Genomic DNA, 24794 nt, shown 5'->3' on the forward strand with positions numbered 1-24794 from the left:
GAACCGAGAGTAAAGACCTCTTCCTCTTTGAGACAGAGGTACGTCTTCTATCGCCCTTTTCCTTAGCAGAACGTCTGCCTCCGCCTGAAGCTCGCGCAGTTTATACTGCGAGCTGACGGGAGGAATCGATGGAGGAGGGCTGGTGAAACGCAGACTGTATCCATTGCAAACAATATTCAGCACCCACTTGTCCTGAGTAATTTTTCTCCACTCTGCCAGAAAAAATTGAACGCTTCCCCCCACCGGAGCGGGTAACGGACGAGGGGGAAGTAACAGCTCAGGGTCGAGACCCGGCCGGGCCCTTGGAAGCGGTAGAGGACTGCTGTCTACCTCTACCCCCCTGGCGTTTCTGGAAGGGCCTTCTGTACTGCTGCTGCTGTTGCTGCTGCTCATGTTGGCCGGTGGACTGCCCCCTTCCACGACCCTGCGACCCGAACCGCCGCTGGAACTGGCGGTAGGGTTTCTTCTCCTTGGGCTTCTCCAAGCCCACCGCCGTCAGGGTCTCCGCCTCGGCCTTCATCCTGGCCATCTCATCATCCGCGTGTTTTCCGAAGAGGGTATCTCCGGAAAACGGCAGATTCGCCACACGTTGTTGGGCTTCCGGTTTAAGCGACGTCAACCTGAGCCAAGCATGGCGTCTCTGGTTAATCCCGTGGCAGTATCCGTGCGCAGACAGCAAGGAGATATCCGCCGCGGCGCTGATGGCCTGGTTAGAGACCAGCATTCCCTCCTGGACGATCTCCATGAAGTCTTCTTTGCGGTCTCGAGGAACGAGGTCTGCAAACTGCTCCATCGAGTCCCACAGTGCACGGTCGTAACGACCCAACAACGCCGAGTCACTGGCAGCTTTCATCGAAGAGGAGGACGTACCACACGCCTTCCGACCAGCAGAGTCGATCCAGCGGCACTCCTTGTCTGGAGGCACCGTGGATGCAGGGGAGGTGGCATGAAGCTTCCGGGCCGCCGTCACAATAACCGAGTCCGGCACCGGGTCCTTTCTCAAGAAGGCTGGGTCCGAGTCCGGAGCTCTGTACTTTTTGAGGAGCCTGGAAGGCGCAGACTTCACCACTGCCGGTGTCAGGAAGAGCTGTTCAGCCGGTTCGAGGAGCCCCGGCACCAGAGGTAGTAGCGGGCGAGACATGTGTTTTTTATGTAATGTCTCAAAGATCACCGAAGTCGAAGTTGTAGGCGTTTCAACCTTGATCCCCAACTTCGCCGCTCCACGCAGGAGTACCTCCTGGAATGTGCTGATATCGTCTATAGGGGACACCCTAGTCTCCGGCGAATCAGACAGCGTGGGAGAGTAAGAACGGGTCCCAGATGCAGACCGTGACCTGGACCTACGCCTCCTATGGCGATGCCTGGATCTTGATGAAGAACCACGTCCACTCCTGGATCTGTCCCTTCTCCCCGAGCGAGACCTCGATCTCTTGGGTCTCGGACGGTCCGTCGGCCTCCCCGGTTCAGACGCCCTAGGCTTCCTAGGAGTCTTCTTCGGTGGCGTCGGAAATTTGGGCATCGACACCGCCCTCGGCGGAACCGGGGGTGGGGGCGTCACCGGACACGGGGCCTGCGGAGGATGCACTGGCGGAGGGGTCGGAGCCTTCGGAGGCGGACCCTTCGGTACAGGAGGCAGCGAAGGTGCAGACGGCTTCTTCGGGGTATAAACCTCGGAATACGCCGTTCCCGGCGAGCCATCATCCTGGTCGGACCGTGGGGAGCCCCCCACAGTCCTGGGCCTGTCCTTACGGCCTCCAGACGCCGAAGATCGGTGCCCTGACGACGACCGGGGATCCTTAGACTTCGAGCGGCCCTTCAGCGTAGACCGTTTCTCACTCTTCGACGTCGAACTGTGTCTACGTCTCGACGTCGACCCCGACCAGATGGACGAACCACGAAACCTCGACGACGGGCGATGGTGCCTCGACGGCGACCTCGACCTCTTCGATCGTCTCGACGTCGACCTCCTGGATCGCCTCGACGTCGATCTCTTTGACCGTCTCGACGTCGATCTCTTGGAATGTTTCGACGTCGACGTCTTCGGCGCCGGAGACTTCTCCCGTCTCGACGGCGGTCTCGACGACGAGGATCCCCTCGACGACGATGTCCTTGACGGCGAACGGCGGTGTCGCCTCGACGGCGAGCGCCGACGCCGGGTCCTCCGACGTCGACCACTCGACGGCGACGACGAGGAGATCGACACCGGCTTCGACGGCGGCCGGAACACGTCCCTCGACGTCGACGGGCGACGTTTTCTCAACCCAGAGCCCTGGGGAGACCGGGAACTGGCCGTGGACCTTCCTCTCGACGTCGTGGTCATCGCAACTGACCCAGACGGAGATCTTGGGCGCGGGCTGGACTTCCTGCCCCTGGGGAGCCCCCCAGAGGCCTCAGCATGGGCAGAAGGAGCCCCTCCTGACCCACCTCGTGCCTTCAATCTTCTTTCTTCAAGTCCCTGAAGTCTGATTTTTCTCCTGTCCTTCAGGGTCCTTCCAGAGAAGCCTCTACAGATCACACAGTCCTCAGGGATGTGGGAAGAGGGAAGGCAGAGGATACAGACCTCATGGGGGTCTGACTTGGCCTTCTTCCTGGAGCACTCCGGGCATTTGTCAAATAATGCTGGCATTATGGACAATAAAAGAGTGCAGAAACCCAAGAGGAAAACCACCAAAGTACTTTAAAAGCACCAAAAATCGAATTTAGTGTAAAAACACCAACAAAACCCTTGAAAAGGGAGAGCTCAATGCTCCAGGGTCCTGCTGCAGGAGCCGGAAAAAAGAACTGAAACTAAGTTGGACCTGCTATGCATTCTGGGATACTGGGAGAAGGTTCTGGAAGGTTCCTTAAAGGCACAGTATCCTATTTAAGCCACATAATGGCAGCCTATGGGGCTTGTCTGTCCAGGTTCTTCTCTCTATCATTCCTGAGGGATTTTGCTGTTAAGCAAGGGAAATCTGTACAGGCTTTGCTGTTTTGTGGATTTTGTGGTGGAATTTCTAGTTGAAGTACTGGACAGTGTAGCCTTTTTTGGCTGCATTATCTGTCTTTAAATTCTCTCTTAAGTGTCTATGCATTTCTGCATTTTTTGACACTGTAAGAGATTATTTTTGATTGCTCCGGGGTCAACGCACATGGGCGGGACTATTCACTAGATTATGACTATAACAGAGATACCCCTACTACAGAACTGGAGTTACAGGACAGAAACTACTCCTTACTTGCCTGCTTTCCATTTTCCCAACTCTGCGAGGTGAACGCAGTTTGTGTACTTCGTTCCATTTTATTTCATTTTATTTTATTTTCCTTTCCGGTTCCTATGCGAGCCAACCAATTAAATTCGCAACGGCCACATATGTATGTCTCAAGAGTAATGCGCAATAGCTGCCAATCGCTTATGTGTTTTTTTATGTTTGTTTACAAGAGGGCTTGTTTATTTCCGCTTCCGTAAGGAGCTAACCAATCAGAAGAGTCCGCATGCTCACGCATGCGTAGGAGCTACAACAACAACCCCCGCCTCTCGTAAGCTTTTTGAAGACGAGGGCTTTAATATTCTTCGTGGTGACCAGACGAACGTCACATGAAGAAAGGGCGTCTATTGGTCCAAACTAAAAGAACTCACTGAACCAATCATAGAACCGCTTTTGACAGCTCTCCCTGAGGTTCGTCTAACATGTAGTGAGGACTATTATTGGTTCAGATTATAAGAACTCACTGAACCAATCACAGCACCGCTCTTGATAGCTCTCTCCAAGGTCCGCCAAACATGTACAAAATCTCGTGCACTACACTGCGTCACCACCTCCCCCTCGGCTCAGTTTCTAACCCGAGGCAACGACGGAAAGGTGAGTGAGCGCTGTGTGTTCGAAACCATACAAACAGGCGGACTTGCAGATAGGCGTATGTATATATGGGTCGACCTGATATTTGTAAAGAAATTACTTTTCATTTTACGATGTATCATTCATGGCTCCGGCTGTTTTGCTATGTTGCTGCTCCAACCACCCTGTGAGGCAGCTGAGTTGATTTAAACCAGGGAGTTGTGAGAGACATATTTTTCTTTTAAAATCCCCCCTTTTTTGTGCAAACAATCGTGGCCTGCCATATTGCCTTCTATGTATCACTGATGAAACGTTCTTTTTCGGCTGTTTAGTCTGAATCTGAAGTTATATTCAGATCTATGCGCTTATTTTCAGTGCGTGGCCTCCTTTACCCTGAGCGGTCGCCAGGTGAGGTGAGGTTCTTCCTCCCTTCAACTAGGGTGAGTAATTATCGAATAAACACAAAACTTATATAGAAACATGAGAAACTTGGGATAGTTGTTTATATCTTTAACCCTGTCTTGTTTTTGTTTCCCACATTGTATATACAGGAGAAGATACACCAATTTTCTTTGAAAATTGGAAAGTGGTTGTAGATTTCCTATCACATCACATTAAGTAAGTGTTGCAGTAGTACATCATAGGTCCTGACGAAAGCCGGTAAAGGCTGAAACATGTTGACCAAATAACACACATGGTGAATAGCAATTACTTGCATGCTATTATTACACTGCTTTTAATTATACCACCTTGATGGACAGACCTAATAAAGTTTTTCTTATGACATCAAAGTAGGTATTTTTAAACCACTTGGATTATCTTCCTTTTCTTTTCTTTCAATTTTGAGCACTGCAACTTTTTGCCCCTTCAGCTTACACACTGTCATCTTCTTTGGTTGAATGCTCAACCAGTGGGTCCAATATTAGGTAGCCTCAGACCTCTCCTGAGGAGGAGCCTACTGGACACCATTTTCCAATGTGAATAACCCAGATGACGAAATTCCACTTTTGAGTGGGCTGATGGGTACTTTTTCTAGTTTTCATACTTTGTATCTTCTCTCCCTCTCTTTTCTTGGTATAACAATGTCACTTCTCTGGACTAACTTTGTGGTCTCAGTATGAATGTGGGACACCATTGAATCCATTTAATTCAGACTTCTGGTATCTTTCGTGTGTTTAATACACAGTGCATAGCCCAAGGGCTTTATAGAGCTTTACATGAGCCCCGCATTACATTACAGAAGGTAAATGTTTTAGGGGCACCGTGAGATTAAGAGACCTAGTCCACAACTGCATTGCATAGTATATATAGTTCTATTACAATTTTACAACTAAAGAACGACAAAATGCTATTCACACATCTCCACCTTGCCTATCTTTCTATGGGGAGATCCTCACACATGTACATTTAGTACTTAGTAGTGAATGTGGGAAAAATCGGTGGGAGTGGCTGGAGAAAGAGGCATATTTACTAACAAATAAGAGTCGTTTAGGGAGGCGCAAGGAGGGATTTGGGGAGGGTAAGAGAGAGATTTAGGGAGGGGTATGCACCAACCAACAAAAAGGTAGGCTCACTGCTACTTACAAACTGTACTTCTAAAACTACTACAGCCAAAAAGGGACAAAACACAGAGTACTCCGGGTCAGAGTTGAAGTAAGCCCAACATTACAAATCACGGACCACTGGCACCACAACACTCATCCATATACAATAATGATAGTAGGACCATACAATTAAATTGTGTTGAATTAAAATACTTATAACAATCTAAAAACATTACATATTATTTAACTATAAAAGATTGTAATAACCATGTTTAATATATCTTTTATTAAAATATAAGTAAATTACTTGTAGTTAATTATATACAGCACTGTTATTAATTATTAATACATAACACCATATTCTTTCTACTTTAGGTGGGGATTTTTCTTTAATGTAAACTTCACAAAAACTGTTTTATTTAATATATTTAAATGAATTAAAGATGTAATTCAAAATTTAAGTTAAAAGTGAAGTTGGAAGTTTAGCTATTGTGTTTAATATATAAACTTAATTCACATTAACATTTAATAGAAAAATAGTTGTACTATTAAATGAACTGCTTTACTTTCCTTTATACTTTATCATAGGAAAACTCTACAGTCAGGGTGGAATCGCTCCCATGGGAAAGACTTTGGAAGATTAAAGGCTTTACAGAACTTCATAATACATTTTAAGTTAAACAGCAATGTAAATTAATATATATAATATTTATTTTTAATGTAGAACAAAAATCATACATCACTATTAAGTTAATTCTAAATTAAATGTTTAATTAATCTAAATATATAAAGTTAAGTTAAAATTACTTTTCTGATGCTAAAATAAAAAATGTATTCTCACCTATGGTAAAATCATTTATTGTATTATTATGCATTAATCATTATTGAAAGTGAAGTATGGAATTAAGTAAAAGTAATTTAATGATGTGTTAACACGTCCAAATATTACATACATTTTTAAATTAAAAACATTTTTTAAATATGTTATAATTAATTAAATAGGTACTTTTTTTTAGATATTTGTAACATACAATTATATTTAGTTGTAGTTTAACTAGTTTAACTAGTTTAAATAATGTAACAATATTTACTCCAGGTTTTATTATTTTAAGTCCCTCCTGCAACTATTTCTTATGGGAGGATGTTGCAGCATTACTGTTTGGCCATTTGTGCTGCCAGACTTACAACTTTCTTTTTTGGAAGTGGTAACTTACATTTGTACTGGCCTTTTTCAGGGAGTGAAGAGATGTACGTCTATACGTATGAGTAATTTTACACTTGTATTTTGTGAATAGCTAAAATGAGTACATTCACTCAAAAGTGTAAAAGTAAATTACACACAAGCCGGAAAGTGACCTATGTCAGTAGGCCAAAAATTCATTTTCAAAGAATCTCAGGATAATGAGCCAATTTTGGGACCCAAACACGGTTTCCCAGTTCCAGAGTTGGCATCACTGGCGCTTAGTCCACATCTCCTCCTTCTTAGCTCGCTTCTCTTTAAGGCTGTTACAAAAACGTCCACTTACACGTCCTATTGCAATAGTAACTGAAGCTCAGCCAAAAAGCATTGTCTCTGAAAACTAATATCTGACCAAGAATGACACATAATAAAATACTCATTGGCTATGGAAAATAGTTCACTGTTTTGTTTTTCAGATTAGCTTTTGGAAGAAGATTAAAGCGTATTTGCATCTGAAAAAAGCACAGTGACATCTCATCTGTATTTAAGTTTTAAGAGTTTTTAAAGAATATTCACCAGATGAATTTAAAAAAGAAAACATCTCTCACATTGCTAATGAAATATATGTACTTGGAATTTCCAGTTCACCATTAATAATCTGCTCTTCCTGGACATAGATCTAAATTAAAAGTGCCCACAAAAATATGTATATACAGCCGACGATGGTGCTTAAACTGCGCATACAGATGAAAGTTTGGGTACAGAATTATAATTTCAGACAAGTTAGGTTTGCAATCTTGGAAAGGAATCCTGGATATCCATGGTCAGAGTTCTGCATGTTGGTGAAGATAGAGAGTGCCATACAGGGCACAGATGGTTCCATGACACAATATCGAGGTGAACAATATTGACTCGTACATAAGACTCCATAATATTGACTACAAACATATGGTCAAGGATATCATATAGATTTACTATTCATTACTCCACTTCTTCTTACGTGACAATATGTTGGGAGTCAATTTTGTGGAGTTATTATAACTGAAGGTTGATATTATAAATGTGATATTGTGGTAGAACAGAACACAGATGTCAGGTATGACCCAGGCACAAGCAGTCGCCTGATAATTATTACTACTCAAGTACATATGGAACAGGCATACAATGCTCCAAGTCAGAACGGCCTATCAGGCCTTTCCAGGTCAGACTGCATTGTGAATACGTTAAGATAAAGTATTAACAGTTTTGCAGTGTAATGGTATATTGTTGGAGGTCTTTAAGTGAACACTGAGCACTGCTTTGAGGAAGACCACTAGGCTACCATGCCCTTGAGCAAACCACACTGCCAGCATATAGTGATGATCTTTTTGCCTGGAACAATGAAATGACTGTATATATGGACAATTGGAAATGACTTGAAATCTATACGGATATTGAGACAAGACGATACTATGTTGTGCAAGTCAAGATGGTGATAGGACTGAATGCAAGAAATCTATTCTCTACAAATGTTGTAAAAAAAGATGAACAGCAGTTCTCTTATATTAAATATTTACAGTTATAAATAACTCAACTGTAAACAGATCCAGTGTGAGTTCTTTCAGGTTAATAATTGCTTCTGGAAAAGACAACACAATTTGAAAAACTCTTAAATATGAAGCAGAAGTGCTAATTGGTGACTAAGGACCTTTCATCGAAGAGGAAATGCCAAAAACCTCTTTTTAGCACAATAGAGGTCTCCAGGCTATCTATCAAGTCCAGGTCTCACTCAGCTTGTGTGAAAAATCCCCTTCTCCAGCCTCGGGCTGCTGTTAATGAGAAATGGATTTTGAAATGACCTTAGTGAGCCCTTCCTCAGAAAACATAACAAACCCCAAGCTGTACTCAAAAGACATCTCACTGTGTCATTGTAGGAACATAGCAGGAGGTACACATCTAGCAGATCGAGGCATGCAGTTGCTATATGTCAAGGTCGAGTAGAGAAGAAGTGGGTGTGACGAGACCAAAAAGGATGGGCATCAAAGCGTCTCGGCAGAACATCAAAATCCAAGCAGCATTCATCCCACACTTTAAAAACCAAGAGCAAGTCAACAGCACTGCACACAGGACACAGGATGCTATGCCATGATTGTGCTCATAGTGGACAAGGCTGGAACTATGGGAAACACATGACAATGGGAGACACATGACGGGTTACATCACTTCCATTCTCACTTTGTTTTTGTAAAAATATTTTATTGCATCAATTAGCACATATAATGCAGAGCCCCTTCAATCAGAGGTTGTCTGCCTCATTTTAGGCACTACACATTTGTATTGACATTCTATATGCGCCCTTACTCCAGTTATAACATAAAGAAGAAGAACAATTAAACCTTCCATTCACCATCTCATTTAACATAAATGGACTCATTAACAGACGCAAATTACGGGCTATTGAAACATGGGACCTAACGCATAGCCTGGCTATTATTCTTTAACAGGAGAACTATAGCCTGATATATTGACTTTCAAATTTTGTTATGTTTAATAAATGAATTGAATGTTATTCCTCAATGGGTGCCGCCCATAGAGAAGTATCCATATTTGTGGCTAAGGGTCTGCAGGCTGAAATACATAGTTGATACACTGATAGAAGAGGACAATGGGCCAGGATCAAATGCACAACTGGTCATAAATGAATGACTGTTATCAATGAAAATGCCCCCATAGAGGCAATTTTGAATTTTCTAAATGGCTTTTCAGATCACTCAGCATTACAATTGTCTATAGCAGGTATTCCGTTCTGCCAAGAGATTAATTTTAATAAAACTGTATCTAGACCATAAACTATGGGTCTCAGAAGTCAGATCAACTATATTGGAATTATTTTCCCAGATCAAAAGGGCAGCTTGTGGTACTATAGTCTGGGACGCCTTTTCGGAAACTCTGAAAGCATGGGACATAGCAGAAGGGAGGAAGAAAATCTTCATCAAAACAATTTGCAAAAACTAGTTAAAAACCATATGATAAATATCTAAAGTACAAAATTGATTTGAACAGAATTGGCTTACAGAAGACGAAACAAGACCTTTGTGACCACTACAATATGGAGGTCTATTTAAGTAATGTGACATATTTTTAAAAAACCTATAAAGACATTTAGTTCTGAGGGATATTCCTTGCATGGCTGATTTAGGAGAAATCCCTACAACGAAGTATTAAAACACTATAACTGTCCAAAAACAAAATTAGATTTACAGACAGAAATTAAATAAGGAACATATTTTGAAATATTACGATCAATACACCAAGACCCATCACCTGGACAGAACATGACATAGTCAGTTTTACAATGAGATCCATCACCCCAGAACAGCCCCCACAGTAGGCCCAGCATGCCGACACTAGAACAACCTAACAGAGGTGGACTGCCCTGCATGAGAACAAACAGAAACCCACAGGCATCCTGGCATGTGACATTGAGAACTTCAGCAAGTGGATCAACAACTGCGCGAACACTCTGGCCCCCATAAAGCGAAACAATACAGTTTGACTCAGAACACAAGCCAGCTGGTACACAGAAGACTTCAAAATGACCAATTGACCCTGTAAACAACTGGAACGGAAAAGGGAGAGTGGAAAAAGATGCTTTCAAATCTGCCCGGAGGAGGTATCGTCAGCTCATCCAAGAAATCAAAAGAAAGGCCCTAATCGAACAAATAAATGACAGCTTCAACAGCAGCAAACTATTTTTCATAATCATCAAAGACCTCACCGCAGCCATCACTGGAAACTATGCCCATTACAAGATCTGTGTAATGACCTCTCAAACTTCTTTTGCAGCAAGATCACAATCATATACAGCAACTTTCACCAGCAACAGGACTCTCTTGACTCTTTCTAGAAGTCTTCCAGTAATAAAGGAAGTAAACACAATTACCACAGGGGACACTGTTAGGAAATCGCAACAATCATGAAGACCACTCACTCCAGGCCTCATGCACCTCCTTCGTCAAAGATGCAATACATATCAGCAAGGCCCTGATCCCGCTCCTCAACACCTCTATCAGTACAAACATGCAGTCATCAAAGCCCTCCCAAAGAGATCAAACTCACCAATTACCAACTGATATCACTTCTTCCCTACCCAGACAAATTCCAGGAAAAAGCCATCAACAGGCGCCTCTCAAACCACCTTGCCAAACACCAGCTTCTCCACACCGCACAATCTGGTTTCAGACCCAACCACAGCATGGAAACTGCCGTTACAGCAGCAATGGATGACATCTGGATGATAATTGACAAGGGGGGACTAGCGCCCACATCCTTTTAGACCTATCTCTCACCCTAGCCTTCAACACCATCTCTCACTCTAACCTAATCCAATAAATTCATGAAGCAGGCATCCAGGGACTTGGATCTGCTCCTTCCTCACCAGAAGAATTCAAACTGTCAACTCCCCCCAACTGCCTGAAGCAGGAGATCTTATTTGCAGAGTACCGCAGGGTTCCTCGCTCAGCCCAACATTTTTCAACATCTACTTGACCCCACTGCTCTATGTCAATTGAGCTCACAACATAAACATCATCACTTATATCGATGAAATGAAACTGATATTGACCCCCCCAAAAAACAAACAACACCAGGAACACTGCATGCACAACAGAAGTGGACACCTGAATGAAATCCAATTGCCTCAAATTGAACTCGGGCAAGGTAGAGGCAGTAGTCTTTAGGAAGAACCCTTTATCATAGGACTCCATGTGGTGGCCAGTAGACCTTGGACGCACAGACTGCTCACAAGTGAGAATCATCATAGACAACGAACTGGACATGACCGCCCATGTCAACACAGTTGTCTCATCCTGCTTCAACACTCTAAGGATGCTGAAGAAAATCTCCAACCAGACAATACCAGGAAAAAAAGCACTCAAACCCTCACCGTCAGCAGACTATACTATGAAAACACCCCATACATAAGGATTAGCAACCGCTCACAAGAAGACTGCATAGTGTCCAAAACGCAGCAGCCAGACTAGTAATCAACCTCACACGCCCAGCCCATATCACACCACACCTTAAGGAACTCTGCTTGCTCCTGATACCCAAGCATGCACGTTTTTGATTGCTCACCCACACCTACCAGCTCTTCACAACACTGGCCCTGCCTACCTGAACAGCCGCATTCAAATCCACCAACCATCACGATACTTCCGCTCTACCGGTCTCCCTCTGACACACCCCCCACGCATACACAAAAGCAGAGCAGGGGTTCACATCTTGTTGTACCTGGCCCTTAAAGCCTGGAGATACCTCCCACAACACATCAGATCTTCCTACTCTCCTCTGGGCTTTCACAAGAAGCTAAAGACCTCACTTTTCGAGTAAGCCCCCGGACTGGCCTCTAACACCTGCTACAGAGCATCTGGATACCCTCATGGGTGATTAGCATGCTATAAAAAACTGATAGCATAACATACCATACCATGACATAACAACATTGTTTTTGTCCAGTAAGTATAGACAATTTTATGATAAGCTGCATAATCTAATAAATCTGGAGAATTTTCTACACACACACTGCTGGTTCTTTCATTGTATGACAATCTGCAATCAGCCCAGTAGAATCCTTTACACACCAAGAGCTTGATTCTGTAATTTTAATGTTACTAAAATGGGACAGCAAGTGGAGAGGACGATTTTCAAAATGAATTTTTTAACACAACTGGAGAAGTCCTAAACTCCTACTTGCTCACACTGGAAAATTATGTTCTAAAAGGTAGTGCTAGCCCTCCATCCCTTGATACAAGATAGCGGTGAGCTTTTAAAAAAAAGTAACAACCTAGAAGACATGGATTTATAATGAGCATACTCAACACAGACTGCATAGAATTGCTGGTAAGCTGATCCATAAAGATCAAAATGGTTTTATTGTTGAGCATCAATTATATGCCAATACAAACTATTTACTGGAAGCATTAAAAGTTTTAATACTATGAAGATTCCTGCAATGGTGCCTTTATTAGACGCTGAAAAGCCTTTCGCACTTATGCACTGGGAAACCAATTTTTTATTCTACAAACATTGGGTCTTTTTTTCAGCTCACTAGCATATTTAGAACCTTCTTTGGAGGCACAAAGGCTAGACTAAATTCGAATTAATTAGATATTGGAACTTTGAAGGTGAACCATGAAACCACACAGGGCTGTCCGCTCTCTCAGATTCTATTGCCCTTTTTAGGTCTCGCTGGCGTTGCAGGGCGAAGCCCTGCCGCCAACGAGACTTATAGCCGCCTTGCTCCCTGCCAAGGGAGTCAGAGCAGTGAGCGAGCAGCTCCAGACCTGTGCACGAGCCGACTCAGGTCCGTGAACGCGCGGGAACGTCAACGTGCACGCGCGTCACGCTCCTGTCCTCCCGCGTCTCTGCCGAGGCGCGCTCCAGGCCGACTTGCGGTGTGCGTCACAGCGTGTTCCAGCGTTTCTGTGGCCGGAGGTAGGTAAGTGAGGGCCGGGGGGATTTGTTTGCTTGTTTTGTTTTTTTGCTAGCTTGTTTTTTTTCTGCAAACACTTGTTCTCATGATAATTAGTTTAAAAGTGCAAAAAAAGGCTCACTTTTCAATTTACAATTTGGTCACGTTTTATTGTCCAATTTAGACATTCTTATCTCGCTTTTCTGTTTGCCTATCTGAGAAATGCACAAAACCGTGTCTTTTTGTTTTTTCTTTTTTTATTATTCGGCGAGTCTTGGTTGCGGGAGAGGTTCAGGGAGTAGCATGGGACAGCCATGTCCCCACTCCCTGTCCGGAAGGGCTGCCCTTTCCAAAGTATGCGGAAAATGCACGCGCTGCATAAGCATGGCAGGCCTGCCCTATTCTTCCCTCACGCCTCCAGCTGCGCTCTGTCTATTGTGTAGGGTCCAGCCGGGCTGTTGTCTATTGTGTGCAGCCCAGGCAGCCTGTCGGGGTGGGGCGGGGTCATACTTTTCCTGCGCCGACAGGCAGTTGGTTCGTTTTTTTATTCTCCACATATCATGCCCCAAAACCCGACTGATTCTTCATACTTCAAATTGATGACCTTGCATTGCTCACCCCAGTGCACGCATTTTATCTCCCTTGAAGATAAAAGGCTTAGTTGGCTCTGTTGGGCTTTCAGCCGGTGGCAACACTCCTGCGTTGATGGCAGATCGCATCCAGGATTTGTGAGAACCGGGGCAAGAAACATTTTTTTTTTTGGGGGGGGGGGGGTCTTTGTTCAGAACAACATTGAATTTTATTACGCATTTTCTGCTAATTCAAGCCCCATGGGCCGAACAACATTTTTGAATTCTACTTTAAAGGCGGAGATAGATAAAAATACAAAAATTGTAATTGCATTTATATAGCGCTTACTACTCCTGACGAGGTGTCGAAGCGCTTTTTCGGCGAGTAGCTCGCAACTCCGGGACCCATAGAGGATTAGTGTTGAATTAGTATAGTGAAACATGCAAAAAGAAAAAAAACACGTTTCTTTGCCCATGGGGCCTTTGGATGGTGGGGTCTTGGCTATCTGCTCAATTTGCCCATGCCTTAAAACGTCTTTATGGCCTCGTCTATCACGTGTTAGGTTTAGGCCTGGTTTGGGTGTGTTGTGTTGCATGGTAAACAGTCAACTATTTACATGCAGAAAGAACAAGCAGGTTGGCAGTGTGCCTGTCGAATGTTGCATGCTCTGTAGCTCCTCTGTAAATCTTTGCACCAAGTACCAAACTGTCCTTGGGTGAATGCTGCATTTAGTATATTATTTTGACAACATGGCGGGTACGGGCATGCAGCAGCAGTTCTTGTCAGTGTATAAAGCAGAGCACAACCAGGTCTTGCTAGTGACTGTGGCAGACTTTCAGTGAGGGCCGCAATGTCAACATTTCCATAAATCGCCATGCAATAGACTTGGATACAATGGCCGTTCTGAACATATTCTTTGCAGACACTATCCTGCACCAAAAATTGAAAAATACAGTTTTGCAAATCAAAATCTACATTAAAAAATTGAGGTGTAAGTGACTAGTTTCCGTTTTGTACTAAAATAAAATAGGGTGGATAGCTACTCCATTTTTGAAGGTGTTGATCTGAGGCAGGTAGAGGTTAATTTGATTACCCTGGACCTCCAAGGTTTGGTAATTTGTTCAAGCCTGGGATATTCTGGTTCCACTGGTAACCTCTAGCACAAATTTTGCAAAATCATCAAAAGTTTGTATAATATTTACAGACGCTTTGTTTCTTCCTGCGTTTAAAAGCTTTACTTCAGAATGCTGCAGATTTGATTGAATGTACAGCGCTCTTTAACAAGGCACACCATCTTGGGCGCAGCATTTAAATTTAAGATGGGCTTCGGCACATTGCCACAGACAGGTTTGCATTTTTTTAAGCTTAGGACCTGCATACCTCTTTCATACAACATATAAAGAATGGACTTTAGTTCAGCCCCTTGTTCAAGATTGACTGCCTTTCTTTTCTGTCTCAGTTCCCTGCTCTTTATTCCATGACTTTCATCACTATGCTTACGTTTGTCTCAGCCATAACTTATTTACCACCATTTGGGTTGGCTGACCTGTATCCTTCCACCTGTGAATAGGTGGACTACTTTTTAGGTCTGTGATAGCAATTGCAGTCTTGCTTGCCAAAGATATTATTTACTATGAAGGGCTTGGAGCCTGCCCATTGCTTCCCATTTGTGGGCTTCATTGTCCCTCTCATGTGCTGACTCGTAATTGGGCAGGGCGTGCCAGCTTCACTACTTCTTCTGTCTGGAGCATGGACCAAGTATTGATTGTTTCATCTAGATTAGGGTCTTTCCGCTGATGGCCTTTTGATTGAGGTACTATTTTTATTATCTTCTACTGTTTTCCTTACTGCTTCTTCCCACCGATTTCCCCTCACCCCCCATTTTCCATGTTGCTTCTTCCCTCTCACACCCAGCCTCCGTTGTCTGTGCTGCCCACCACTCTCCATAAGAAAAGCACTGGCTGCGTCCGTAGTGCTTTAAAAAAAAAAAATTTAAACACCCTGCATCATAGCGCTATATTTTTGTTATTATTTTTTTTGCTTTTACCCATGCTTGCTCAACAGCATAGCTAAAAGATGGCAGCAAAGCTAGTAGCTCTCATATAGGCGAGAGCTGTTGGGAATGCCAATGCTCCTTTAAATTACTTGCACTCCATTGAAGTGCATTGCTTTCTATGCTTTAGTCAGGATATGGGCGTAAAGCTGCACCCACTTTCTGCCCATCTTTTTAATTGGCTCCTGTCCCTGTCCTTTGTAAATGGTGGCTTTTCATTGGTCAATATGCTAATTAGTCCCTCCTTAGTACCGCCTTGTCTCTTCTTGTAACCTCCTATTAGGACACCCCCTGTTACATGTGTTACTCCCTAGGTTTTAATTACAGCCTCAAGGCTCTATTTTCTTAAAAGGCTTCGGGCAAGACACACACTTGCTTCTACGCTAGGCTGGCAGTGGTTACTTCACTCACTAGAACATCTCACATTTATATGAGACCTTCTATAAATTTCCCTTCATTAGCTCCACACAGAGTACAACCTAATCTGAAATTAATGTAATAATTCTTTTGTCACGTTTTAAAGCTACTAATTGTATATATGGACATAGCTATTTGAATGTACTCAAAGTACTGTCTTGCATGCAATGCATTATGGGTAGGTGGATTTACGATTTCTTCTGCAGGGTGCAGTATCATATGTGACCAAAAGAGGTCCACAATGCTGGTGCCTTGCTCACTAGGGACCTCTAGGAGCAGTTTGCGGTACTGCTCCTAGACCTGCACTGCTGGTGCCATGCTCACTAGGGACCTCTAGGAGCAGCTTGCGGTACTGCACTGAGACATGCAGTGCTGGTACCTTGGTCACTAGGGACCTCTAGGAGCAACTTGCGGTACTGCACTGAGACATGCAGTGTTGGTGCCTTGCTCAGTAGGGACCTCTAGGAGCAGTTTCTGGTACTGTACCGAGACATGCAGTGCTGATGCCTAGCTCACTAGGGATCTCTAGGAGCAGCTTGTGGTACTACACCGAGACTTACAATGCAGGTGCCTTGCTCACTAGGGACCTCTAGGAGCAGCTTGTAATACTGCACTGAGACATGCTATGCTGGTTCCTGGCTCACTACGCAAGCATTTGTAATGCAGTAGGTCTCGCATTACTGAAAGAATGAGCTATTGGTGTTGCATTATTATTTGCAATGCCAACACCTCAAACTATCAGTAATGCGAGACCTATTGCATTGCAAATGCTTGTTTATAGAGCTTCTCACTATAGTTATTTGGTGTGCTATACCAATAAAAACTCGTATTAAAAATAATTACCCAAATTAATTAAAAGGAGTCAATATATTGTTATTTTTTAAAACAGATAACAAAACAGAGTAAAGGATTTTCAAAAGTTTTCAGATTCAAGAACTAGGTGGGATACAAAATTAATAAATGAGAAACAAATATTTTATTATGTGACTATATTCCAGCTGATTTAGCAACCTAGATTTGAGGGTCATGTGATAACAAAGCTAAGCACTATTTGACATGTATCTTACAGCACATTTAGAGGGTTATATGATTTAAAGTATACACCATTCATTTATGAAATACAACCTTTGCTATCTACATGGATTTCATTCCCTCTCACAATTGTTGGTAGAGTGACCCTAATTAAAATTTCAATTTTTCCATTATTCAGTTTTGCTTTCACTGCAGTCCTATGTGTTTTTTAATCTTAATTTTTCTTTTTTAAGAAGTAGAGTTTTTTCCCTCATTCATATGAGGAACTAAAACTCCTGAATGGTAACTTAGCACTTTAAATAGATCCCTTGCACATGAAGGCTCAATGTTTTCGAATATCAAAACCTATTATTTTGCGACTTTTATACATGCATCTTCAAAACAAATGCATTTTGCATGTACATATTTTGATAAGAATAAGAAAAGAGCAGATTCAAAAGAATTTATTGTTCCACATATAAATACAGCTATGTGTTTTAGGGAATATAACACAAAGTATGATCTATTCTTATATAAATAAACATTATCTAGATGGCAAATTAAATTTGTTTTTAAACTCAGACTTTTTAACAAATGGTTTAAGGAGATCTCTTTCAAGTATAGGGCCACAGAAAAAACACATTTTAATGATGGATGATTTGATGTTACAAAGCTCTATATACTTTTGTCCTAGGTATTGACCCAAGCAATAGAAGTTTCAATAAGGATTTGATCTTGGATTTCAAAACTCAAATTTGAGATCTGTTGAGTTCTGGAAAATCTACTTGGCCAGTCTAAAAGAAAGACATTTTACTGGAGTTTGTGGTAAATGGGTGAGTAAATAAAAAATTATAATAACATTGGATATGTGGAATAAAGTTAATTGAATGACGTTTTCAGCTCTAAAAGGTGCCACCTACTGTATAAATTGAGTTCCATGCACAACGGTTCATTTATCGTACTTCTTTGTTTTTAAATGTGATTAACCCCGAGCTTTCAGCTAATTGCTTTAGATGTGATTCAGATGAAAAGGGAAATTGGTCCCATACTATATTGTGTTGCTTCAGACTAGACCTTTATTGCTAAATAGTTTTTGAATACTGTGACAACAAATGAAATATTACATTATTGTGTGACCCTGCAATGTTATATATTTCTATGCACATAGGCTGATCGTTAAGTGGAAGACAAAATTAATTATGGCATGTCACCAATGACTGTCCAAACAGTTAATACAGAGAACAGCTGTATGTGGCTCGAGTATGAGGGGGATTTTTTTTAAAAACCTATTGTAATATGATGTTTAATAAAATGGTTTTTGGTTCTCTTTATATGTAGTATGTTTAAATTATGCACTCTTGAATTGCCCATGAAATTGCTTACAAATGATGTACTAATTATATTGCTGTTTTACTGAATATTTAGTTTATATGTCTCTTAAAAAATGTTTTAAAAATCTCTTTGGTTTTTTTTAATCAATGTAATTACTGTATCTATCAACAATTGGAAATGTCTTACAATCAATACATATATTGAGAATAGATGATAAAATGACATGGAAGTTGAGATGGTGAGTGTATTGGAATGTTGTAAATATATCAGTACAAATGCTGCAAAAAAAGAACAATAACAGTACACATTTAAAAAATGAAAGCAACTGACAATAGGTTTACTGTGAGTGTTTTTCAGTTGTGTAATTTGTTACAGAAAAGACAGCACAAATTGCAAAAATCTTCGATATAAAACAGAAGTGCTAGCTTTCATCAACATGCTATGAAACAATTTTACTTACAATTGGTTGCAGTTGAGCGCCGGGTAGCATAAACTGCATTTGCTGTGCAAGCATGGCTGCTGCTGTCTTTTGTTGAATTAAATTGTTGCGTCCATTAATTTCTAGCTGTGTTTTTAAATGTGGTGGAGGATGAAGATATTTGCAGTTCTCTCTAGTGCATCTGCCCTATAAAGAGAGCACATTCACAGTATCAAATACAATATCCTGCTCTGGTACAAAGAGAATACATGAATCAATTCATTTTATGTTTAGATTGTAGAACCATGCAGTCTGTTTTTATCTAAAATTCATATTCGATCAATTTCTTTAAGCTACGATGGTAACTTGAAACAACAGAATGACAAATCCAGTACAAAGCTAACACAAAGGAATGGATTCATAAAGTTTTGCTTGAGTACATGTGAAGTACTCTTTCAGCACTTCAGACTAACTATTGAATTCCAAACGTAGGCCTAAAGTACAACAAGAGTAAGTACTCCTGGCTAACTACTGAATTCCGTGAGTATGCCAAAAGTACTACCAGAATAAGTCAGAGCAAAATATTTTGAACTGGGAGCAAGCGTTTCGAGGGAACTCAATCACAAATGTATGCATTTTGATTTGTTTAACGTGCCACACACTATATATATAAATTATATAATATAATACGGGGTGTGTCTTGGCACCGACACTATTCTCTAATAACATCAATGGGATAGTAGATCACCTAAGCCGTTCCCCCACTGATGCACCGTTATTGGCTGGGGCTCGTGTACCTGTTCTCATGTTTGCGGATGATACGCTCATAGTTTCCCGTACACCAAGTGGGCTCCAGAAGGCGGTCAATGCCTTCCGAGAGTTCTGTAAAGCTCACGGACTTGAGATAAACACCTCTAACACTAAGTTCATGTGCTTAAACCAGCGGAAAACCTTTAAGGGTTCTATAAACTTTAATGGCATTCCATTGGAACAGGTCGAAGCTTTCACATATCTGGGAATAAACCTCCAAAATAATCTAAGTTGGAAAAAACATATTGCTATGGCTGTGTTAAAGTTTCATCAAAAGGCAGGCATAGTGGCTCACAAACATAAAACATCATTGACCAAGCCTATTACTCCTGCACTAGAAATCTATAGTATGAAGGCAGTTAGTGCTTCTTTATACGGTGCGGAACTATGGGGTTTCTCCAACCTAAAGCAATTAACATCGGCGGAAAATATCTTTTTTCGCCGCTTGGTTGGGGTTCCCCAAAGTACTCCTACCATAGCACTGGCCTATGAATTGGGCAGGAAAAGCATTAAGGATCTGGCCCGGCTTCGTCCGTTGCTATACTGGAGACGGTTAATGACTACGCCAGAACTTGTGCACTTTGCAAATGCCCTAAAAGATATCATAAGGGCTGATTGTTTTCATTTGATCGTGTGGCTAAAGGAAATAAGAGGATTGCTTAGTAAGCTGAAACTTGATCACCTATGGAACTCTCCTAATACTGAAAATTTTCCATCAAAGGCCTTGCTAAAGCATATGTATTGGGAAATGGTATGGTTGTCTACCCAATGTATAGGTTCTAATACAAACTTAACTGCACGTTATCTGAATATTAAACTTGTACCCTTCTGTGAACTTTATTGGGACATTATTGAAAACCCACTTGACAGAAAACTGTATTTCCAATTTAGGATTGGGACGCTTCCTATAAAGGCGTTTACTTGCAAATGGTCGACTAACATAGACGATAAATGTCCTTTTTGTAAAGATCTGAAAGAGGATATAGCTCATGTACTGTTTGTCTGCCCTTTATATGTTAACCCACGACGTAAATGGATTAAACCAGTGTGCCTGAATTTAGGTACACGCAGGTGCACAGAGGCATTAAGAATATTGGAATCCGACTGTACAACTCATCTGGCGATTGCTATTGCAAAATTCCTTGGCTGGTCATGGATCATACGTACTCGCACTTTACAGTAGCAAGGTTCTGCTTAAAGATAGTGTAGACATGGTTGATCATTATGTTTTAATGTAGCTAATTTCGTAAACAACAGCATTGTGTTTAATCAATTTCTTAAATGATGTATTTTTAACTTTGTCTTAGTATTTAATGTATTGTGTAAGTAGGGATGTAAAATTGCTTTTATGACTGTTGTCGAATAAAGCTTTGAAATTTGAATATATATATATATACATACACACATATATATAAATATATAATGTACATGCACCTATATGAATATATAATATACATCCACACACACACATTATATATATATATATATATATATATATATATATATATGTGTGTATGTGTGTTTGTGAATATACATTAAATTGATAGATAATTAGAACTCGTTATCTTTTTCTTGAAGCACTTCAGAAGAATGCATATGTTTTTCAGCTGCCTTCCTCGTGTGCTTCTACACCCATCATCAGAGCTCCACATTGTCCTCGCTTGGTGTGTTCTCTCTAACCACCCAGCGCTCACATTAATCTCTGTCATGCCCTTCTCTATCCCATCTAGAACTCCATGCTCTCCTCTCTTGCCCTTGCCCTCCCTCTGGTTCGCTTCATCCCCTAGACGGTCACTGCTCTCAACCCGATTCCACATGTTGTTTTAAAAAGTGCTTTTGCACAATTTAAAAAAAACAAAAAAACTTTTGACTACCTTTTTTTTACGAATTCATTTTGAATGGGTAATTTCTTTTTATTTAAACCTGCTCACCTGATTTGTAAGCATGGTCATGTGTTGTCGCCTACCTGTAAAATGATGCTGTGTTGCATCTTAGTTCTTTTTTAAACTTTTTATTTACCAATTCATCTAGGATTGGTAAATAAAAAGAAAAAAATGCCCACCTATTTGTGCCTACAAAATTGATTTTTTTTTGTTCTTAAGCATGGCTAAAGATCATTGGTAAAGCCAATAAGCGTCATGAGTGGGCCCTGGTGCCTTTTCTAATTTACTTCCACCTTTAGCAGTGCTTGGAATTCAGAAATATCTGATACTTCTATTTAGATTACTTTCCACATGTCCAGTTTCATTCAGATATATCGCTGTGCATAGGTATAGGGCAAGTTAAAGAGAGGCCCAGAAAAATCTCATTTAGTAATTGTTTTGTCACATTTGAAATTAGACATACATTTATCATGGTACCCGTAGTGTTAACATCCCAAGTTTCATGTAGATTCATAAATCAGGGCAAAGTGAAAGGAGATTAAAAAACCTTTGATTTGCTAATAATGTTGGTGCCATTTGATGGATCTACATAAAAGCACCCAGAGCCAGCAGATGCCCCCAATGCATTTTCTCATGACCTCACACACAATGTCACAGTTTACATGGTTGAAAATGTCACGGATGATGTATTCTCTGACGCCATCACTGATAACATTATTATCCATGGAGAAGAAAGGGTAACTTTGTGGCAACAATATAAATCCTTAATAAAATAAAGCATCTTTCGGCATGACAATGATAATTGGAGTAGGCTCTACAACACATCTATAATAGTTACTGTTGTACTGAATGGCCTATGGATGCAAAATCTGCCTTTCAACCTGCAGCGAAGGGAAAACTGACCTATTCTTCTCTTTGTGAATGAGGCCTGAGTACAAACGGTGCTTGGCGCAGGCCCTGCGACCAAACCAGAGGACTTGGGAGTCAGCACAGAGCCTAGCCACCATACAGGCCCACACTCAACCTCACTGTTCAAGGTCGTAGGTCGAAGACCATGCACATAAGCTCTTTGGACCTGGTAATGCTATTTTGTCCATATTGACTTCAGTACAGTTAGTAGCTTTGCAGTTTGTTTTTACTGTAACAAAGGTCACAATAAAATATTGATATTGTCCATTAGCACTGAACAATTTTGGGTGGAGCTGCCCCTTGAACATTAAATTTTAATGGTTTGCATTTAAGTATGAAAACAGAATATTGGTTTAAAAGGTAGTCTAGTCTCGAAACTCAGTGATGGATGGGGATCTCTGTTGTCAATCCACATTGTGGACCATAATTGTTGAAAGAAAGCATAACAGATCACGTATAAAGACAGGGTGAAAATTATTCACTATCTACAAACAGTGGTAGTACGTCCATTAGGGCACTGGGGCGTTGACCCACAAGCCGTACCCCCCGACTCCCGAAGCAGTCATTTAGCAGACAGGCTCAGCTCCCTCTGCAGCTCTGTCTGAAGGGGATGGGCGGGGCAGCCAGCAGGTTGACTCCCGGCGTCATGCTGACTGACATGTCATTGTCAGACTCAGCAGGCCAGGGGATGGTGCGTAGCGCACAGCAGGCAGCACTGAGCATGTTGGGTTTGGGTCGAAGAATTTTTCCGACCATTCCAGTCATGCACACTAGTGTTTGCTGTGGATGGCGGCTGCGCATATTAGGAGAATGAGGGTTGATCAATGCCGCAGTCCTCGGTATCCTAATGGGCGGCGAGTATCCCTGCTAAGCCAATCCTGGCGCTGCTGGACCAGCGTCTGTATTGGCTGAGAGGGGCTCCCATACTCGCACCAGCGGCCTCTCGCAGTCTGCCAACGAGGGATTGGGCCATGGGCTGCCATTGGCTCAGGGATGCTGGTGGCTGGGAGAGGAGGCCTAGCTCGGCTGGCACTGATTGAGCTCGGCGCAGTGAAAAAAAGGAGCGGCGCGCGGGCTGTGCTGCTGCTGCTGCAGCCGCTGGTGCGCGTGCGAAGCTCCGCTTCTCCCGGGCTCCGGAGCCGTCGTGGGGCTGGGCCAGTTTCAACAGGTGAGGTTGCACTGGAGCACCTCTGGTGAATAGGGACATGCTGGGGGCGCGCGGAGTCCAGGGAAACTTTAAGTGCAGAGGCGGAACAGAGCTGGTGTGGGCAGGTGAATGTGGTGCACATGTGTGTCACGATGTCAGGGTCTAGGGTGGGTAAAGAAGGCAGGGGGGCAAAGCCTAAGTTGGACAGAAAGGGCAGATTTCAGGGGCATAGAGTGCATAGAGTTAATTGTGGACTGTGGGGCTGGGGCAGTAGCATGCAGTGCTCTGGGTGGGGGGGGTGGTACGTGGGTAGTGTACTCAGATTAGGCTAGAATAACTCCATACTGTTGTGGGCTCCGCGCTGTGGAGCAGGGTGCCTACAAGTAGGTTTCAAGACCTTGCGGTTCATCGGCATAAGAGAAGAAGCCTGAGGTGCACAAAAGGCTAATGTACTAGCTTTTGGGGTCAAGATGGGTGTTACAGATTTGGGGGCGCCTAGAGACATGGTGCTAGATCCGAGCGTACAGAGAGCAGCTCAGAGTGATAGGCACTGGTGCACTAAGGGGCAGGTGGTAGATCCATGGGTACAGAGAGGGCTAAGGTACGAGAGCCGGTGGTACTCTTGGAGACGTGCTTTAGGACACAGTGTACCCTTGGGGAGGAGCGGCAGTGCGAGGGCCAAAGGTGCGCCTGAGGTGGAATGCTCTAGAGATGCGCACCCAGGATGGGGATACAAGCCCAGGACACACCAAGGGGCAGGCTGTTAGAACCTGCCGTGAATTAGAGAAAAGGGTGCTAGCTTTCTGATGTGCAAGGATAGAGTGCTCGTCCTTTGGTCGACTGATAGGCTGAGTGCTAGAACTGCGATTTGCACAAGGGCGCATGGTGATGGAGCGCAAGAGCCGGGATTGCCTTCGGACTGGAACTGAAGCCTGAGAGTGCTAGGTCCTGGGTATTGAAGATGTAGAGTCCGATGATGCATTTGTGTGCCCTCTGGCGGTGGTGTGCTTCAGGCTGGTTACCCCCTGCCCTGTGGGTGCCCTGTAGATCAGTGATGCATGCACTGGAGGCCGAGGCTGGGGGAGAGACAGAGGCAGACTGCGAGCCGGGCCCGGAGAGCTCGAGAGAAGAGTGGGATTCTGACCAGGACAGGACTCAGCAGAGGACCATGCTGGCGGGACCGGCTGCAGGAGAGTTACCCGCACTGGAGTCCACAGAGCTGAGACAGCGGGAAGCGCACTGCTGCGGGCG

At 42.8% G+C, this 24794-nt stretch overlaps 1 protein-coding gene across 5 annotated transcripts in view; it reads right to left on the reverse strand.

Moving 5' to 3' along the window:
- Nucleotides 1-24794, reverse strand: part of LOC144829423 (muscleblind-like protein 3) — a 559780-nt gene that overhangs the window by 196670 nt on the left and 338316 nt on the right. For all 5 annotated transcript variants that reach the window (XR_013610658.1, XR_013610657.1, XM_078688555.1 and 2 more), the window contains exon 3: nt 18837-19001. Coding sequence is in view for 3 of the 5 variants with exons in the window: in XM_078688555.1 (XP_078544681.1) it covers nt 18837-19001 (165 nt within the window). In the remaining 2 variants the exon portion in view is untranslated. The remainder of the gene's footprint in view (nt 1-18836; nt 19002-24794) is intronic.

The sequence above is a fragment of the Lissotriton helveticus genome, chromosome 4_1, assembly GCF_964261635.1.
Source record: "Lissotriton helveticus chromosome 4_1, aLisHel1.1, whole genome shotgun sequence".
Taxonomy (NCBI): Eukaryota; Metazoa; Chordata; class Amphibia; order Caudata; family Salamandridae; genus Lissotriton; species Lissotriton helveticus.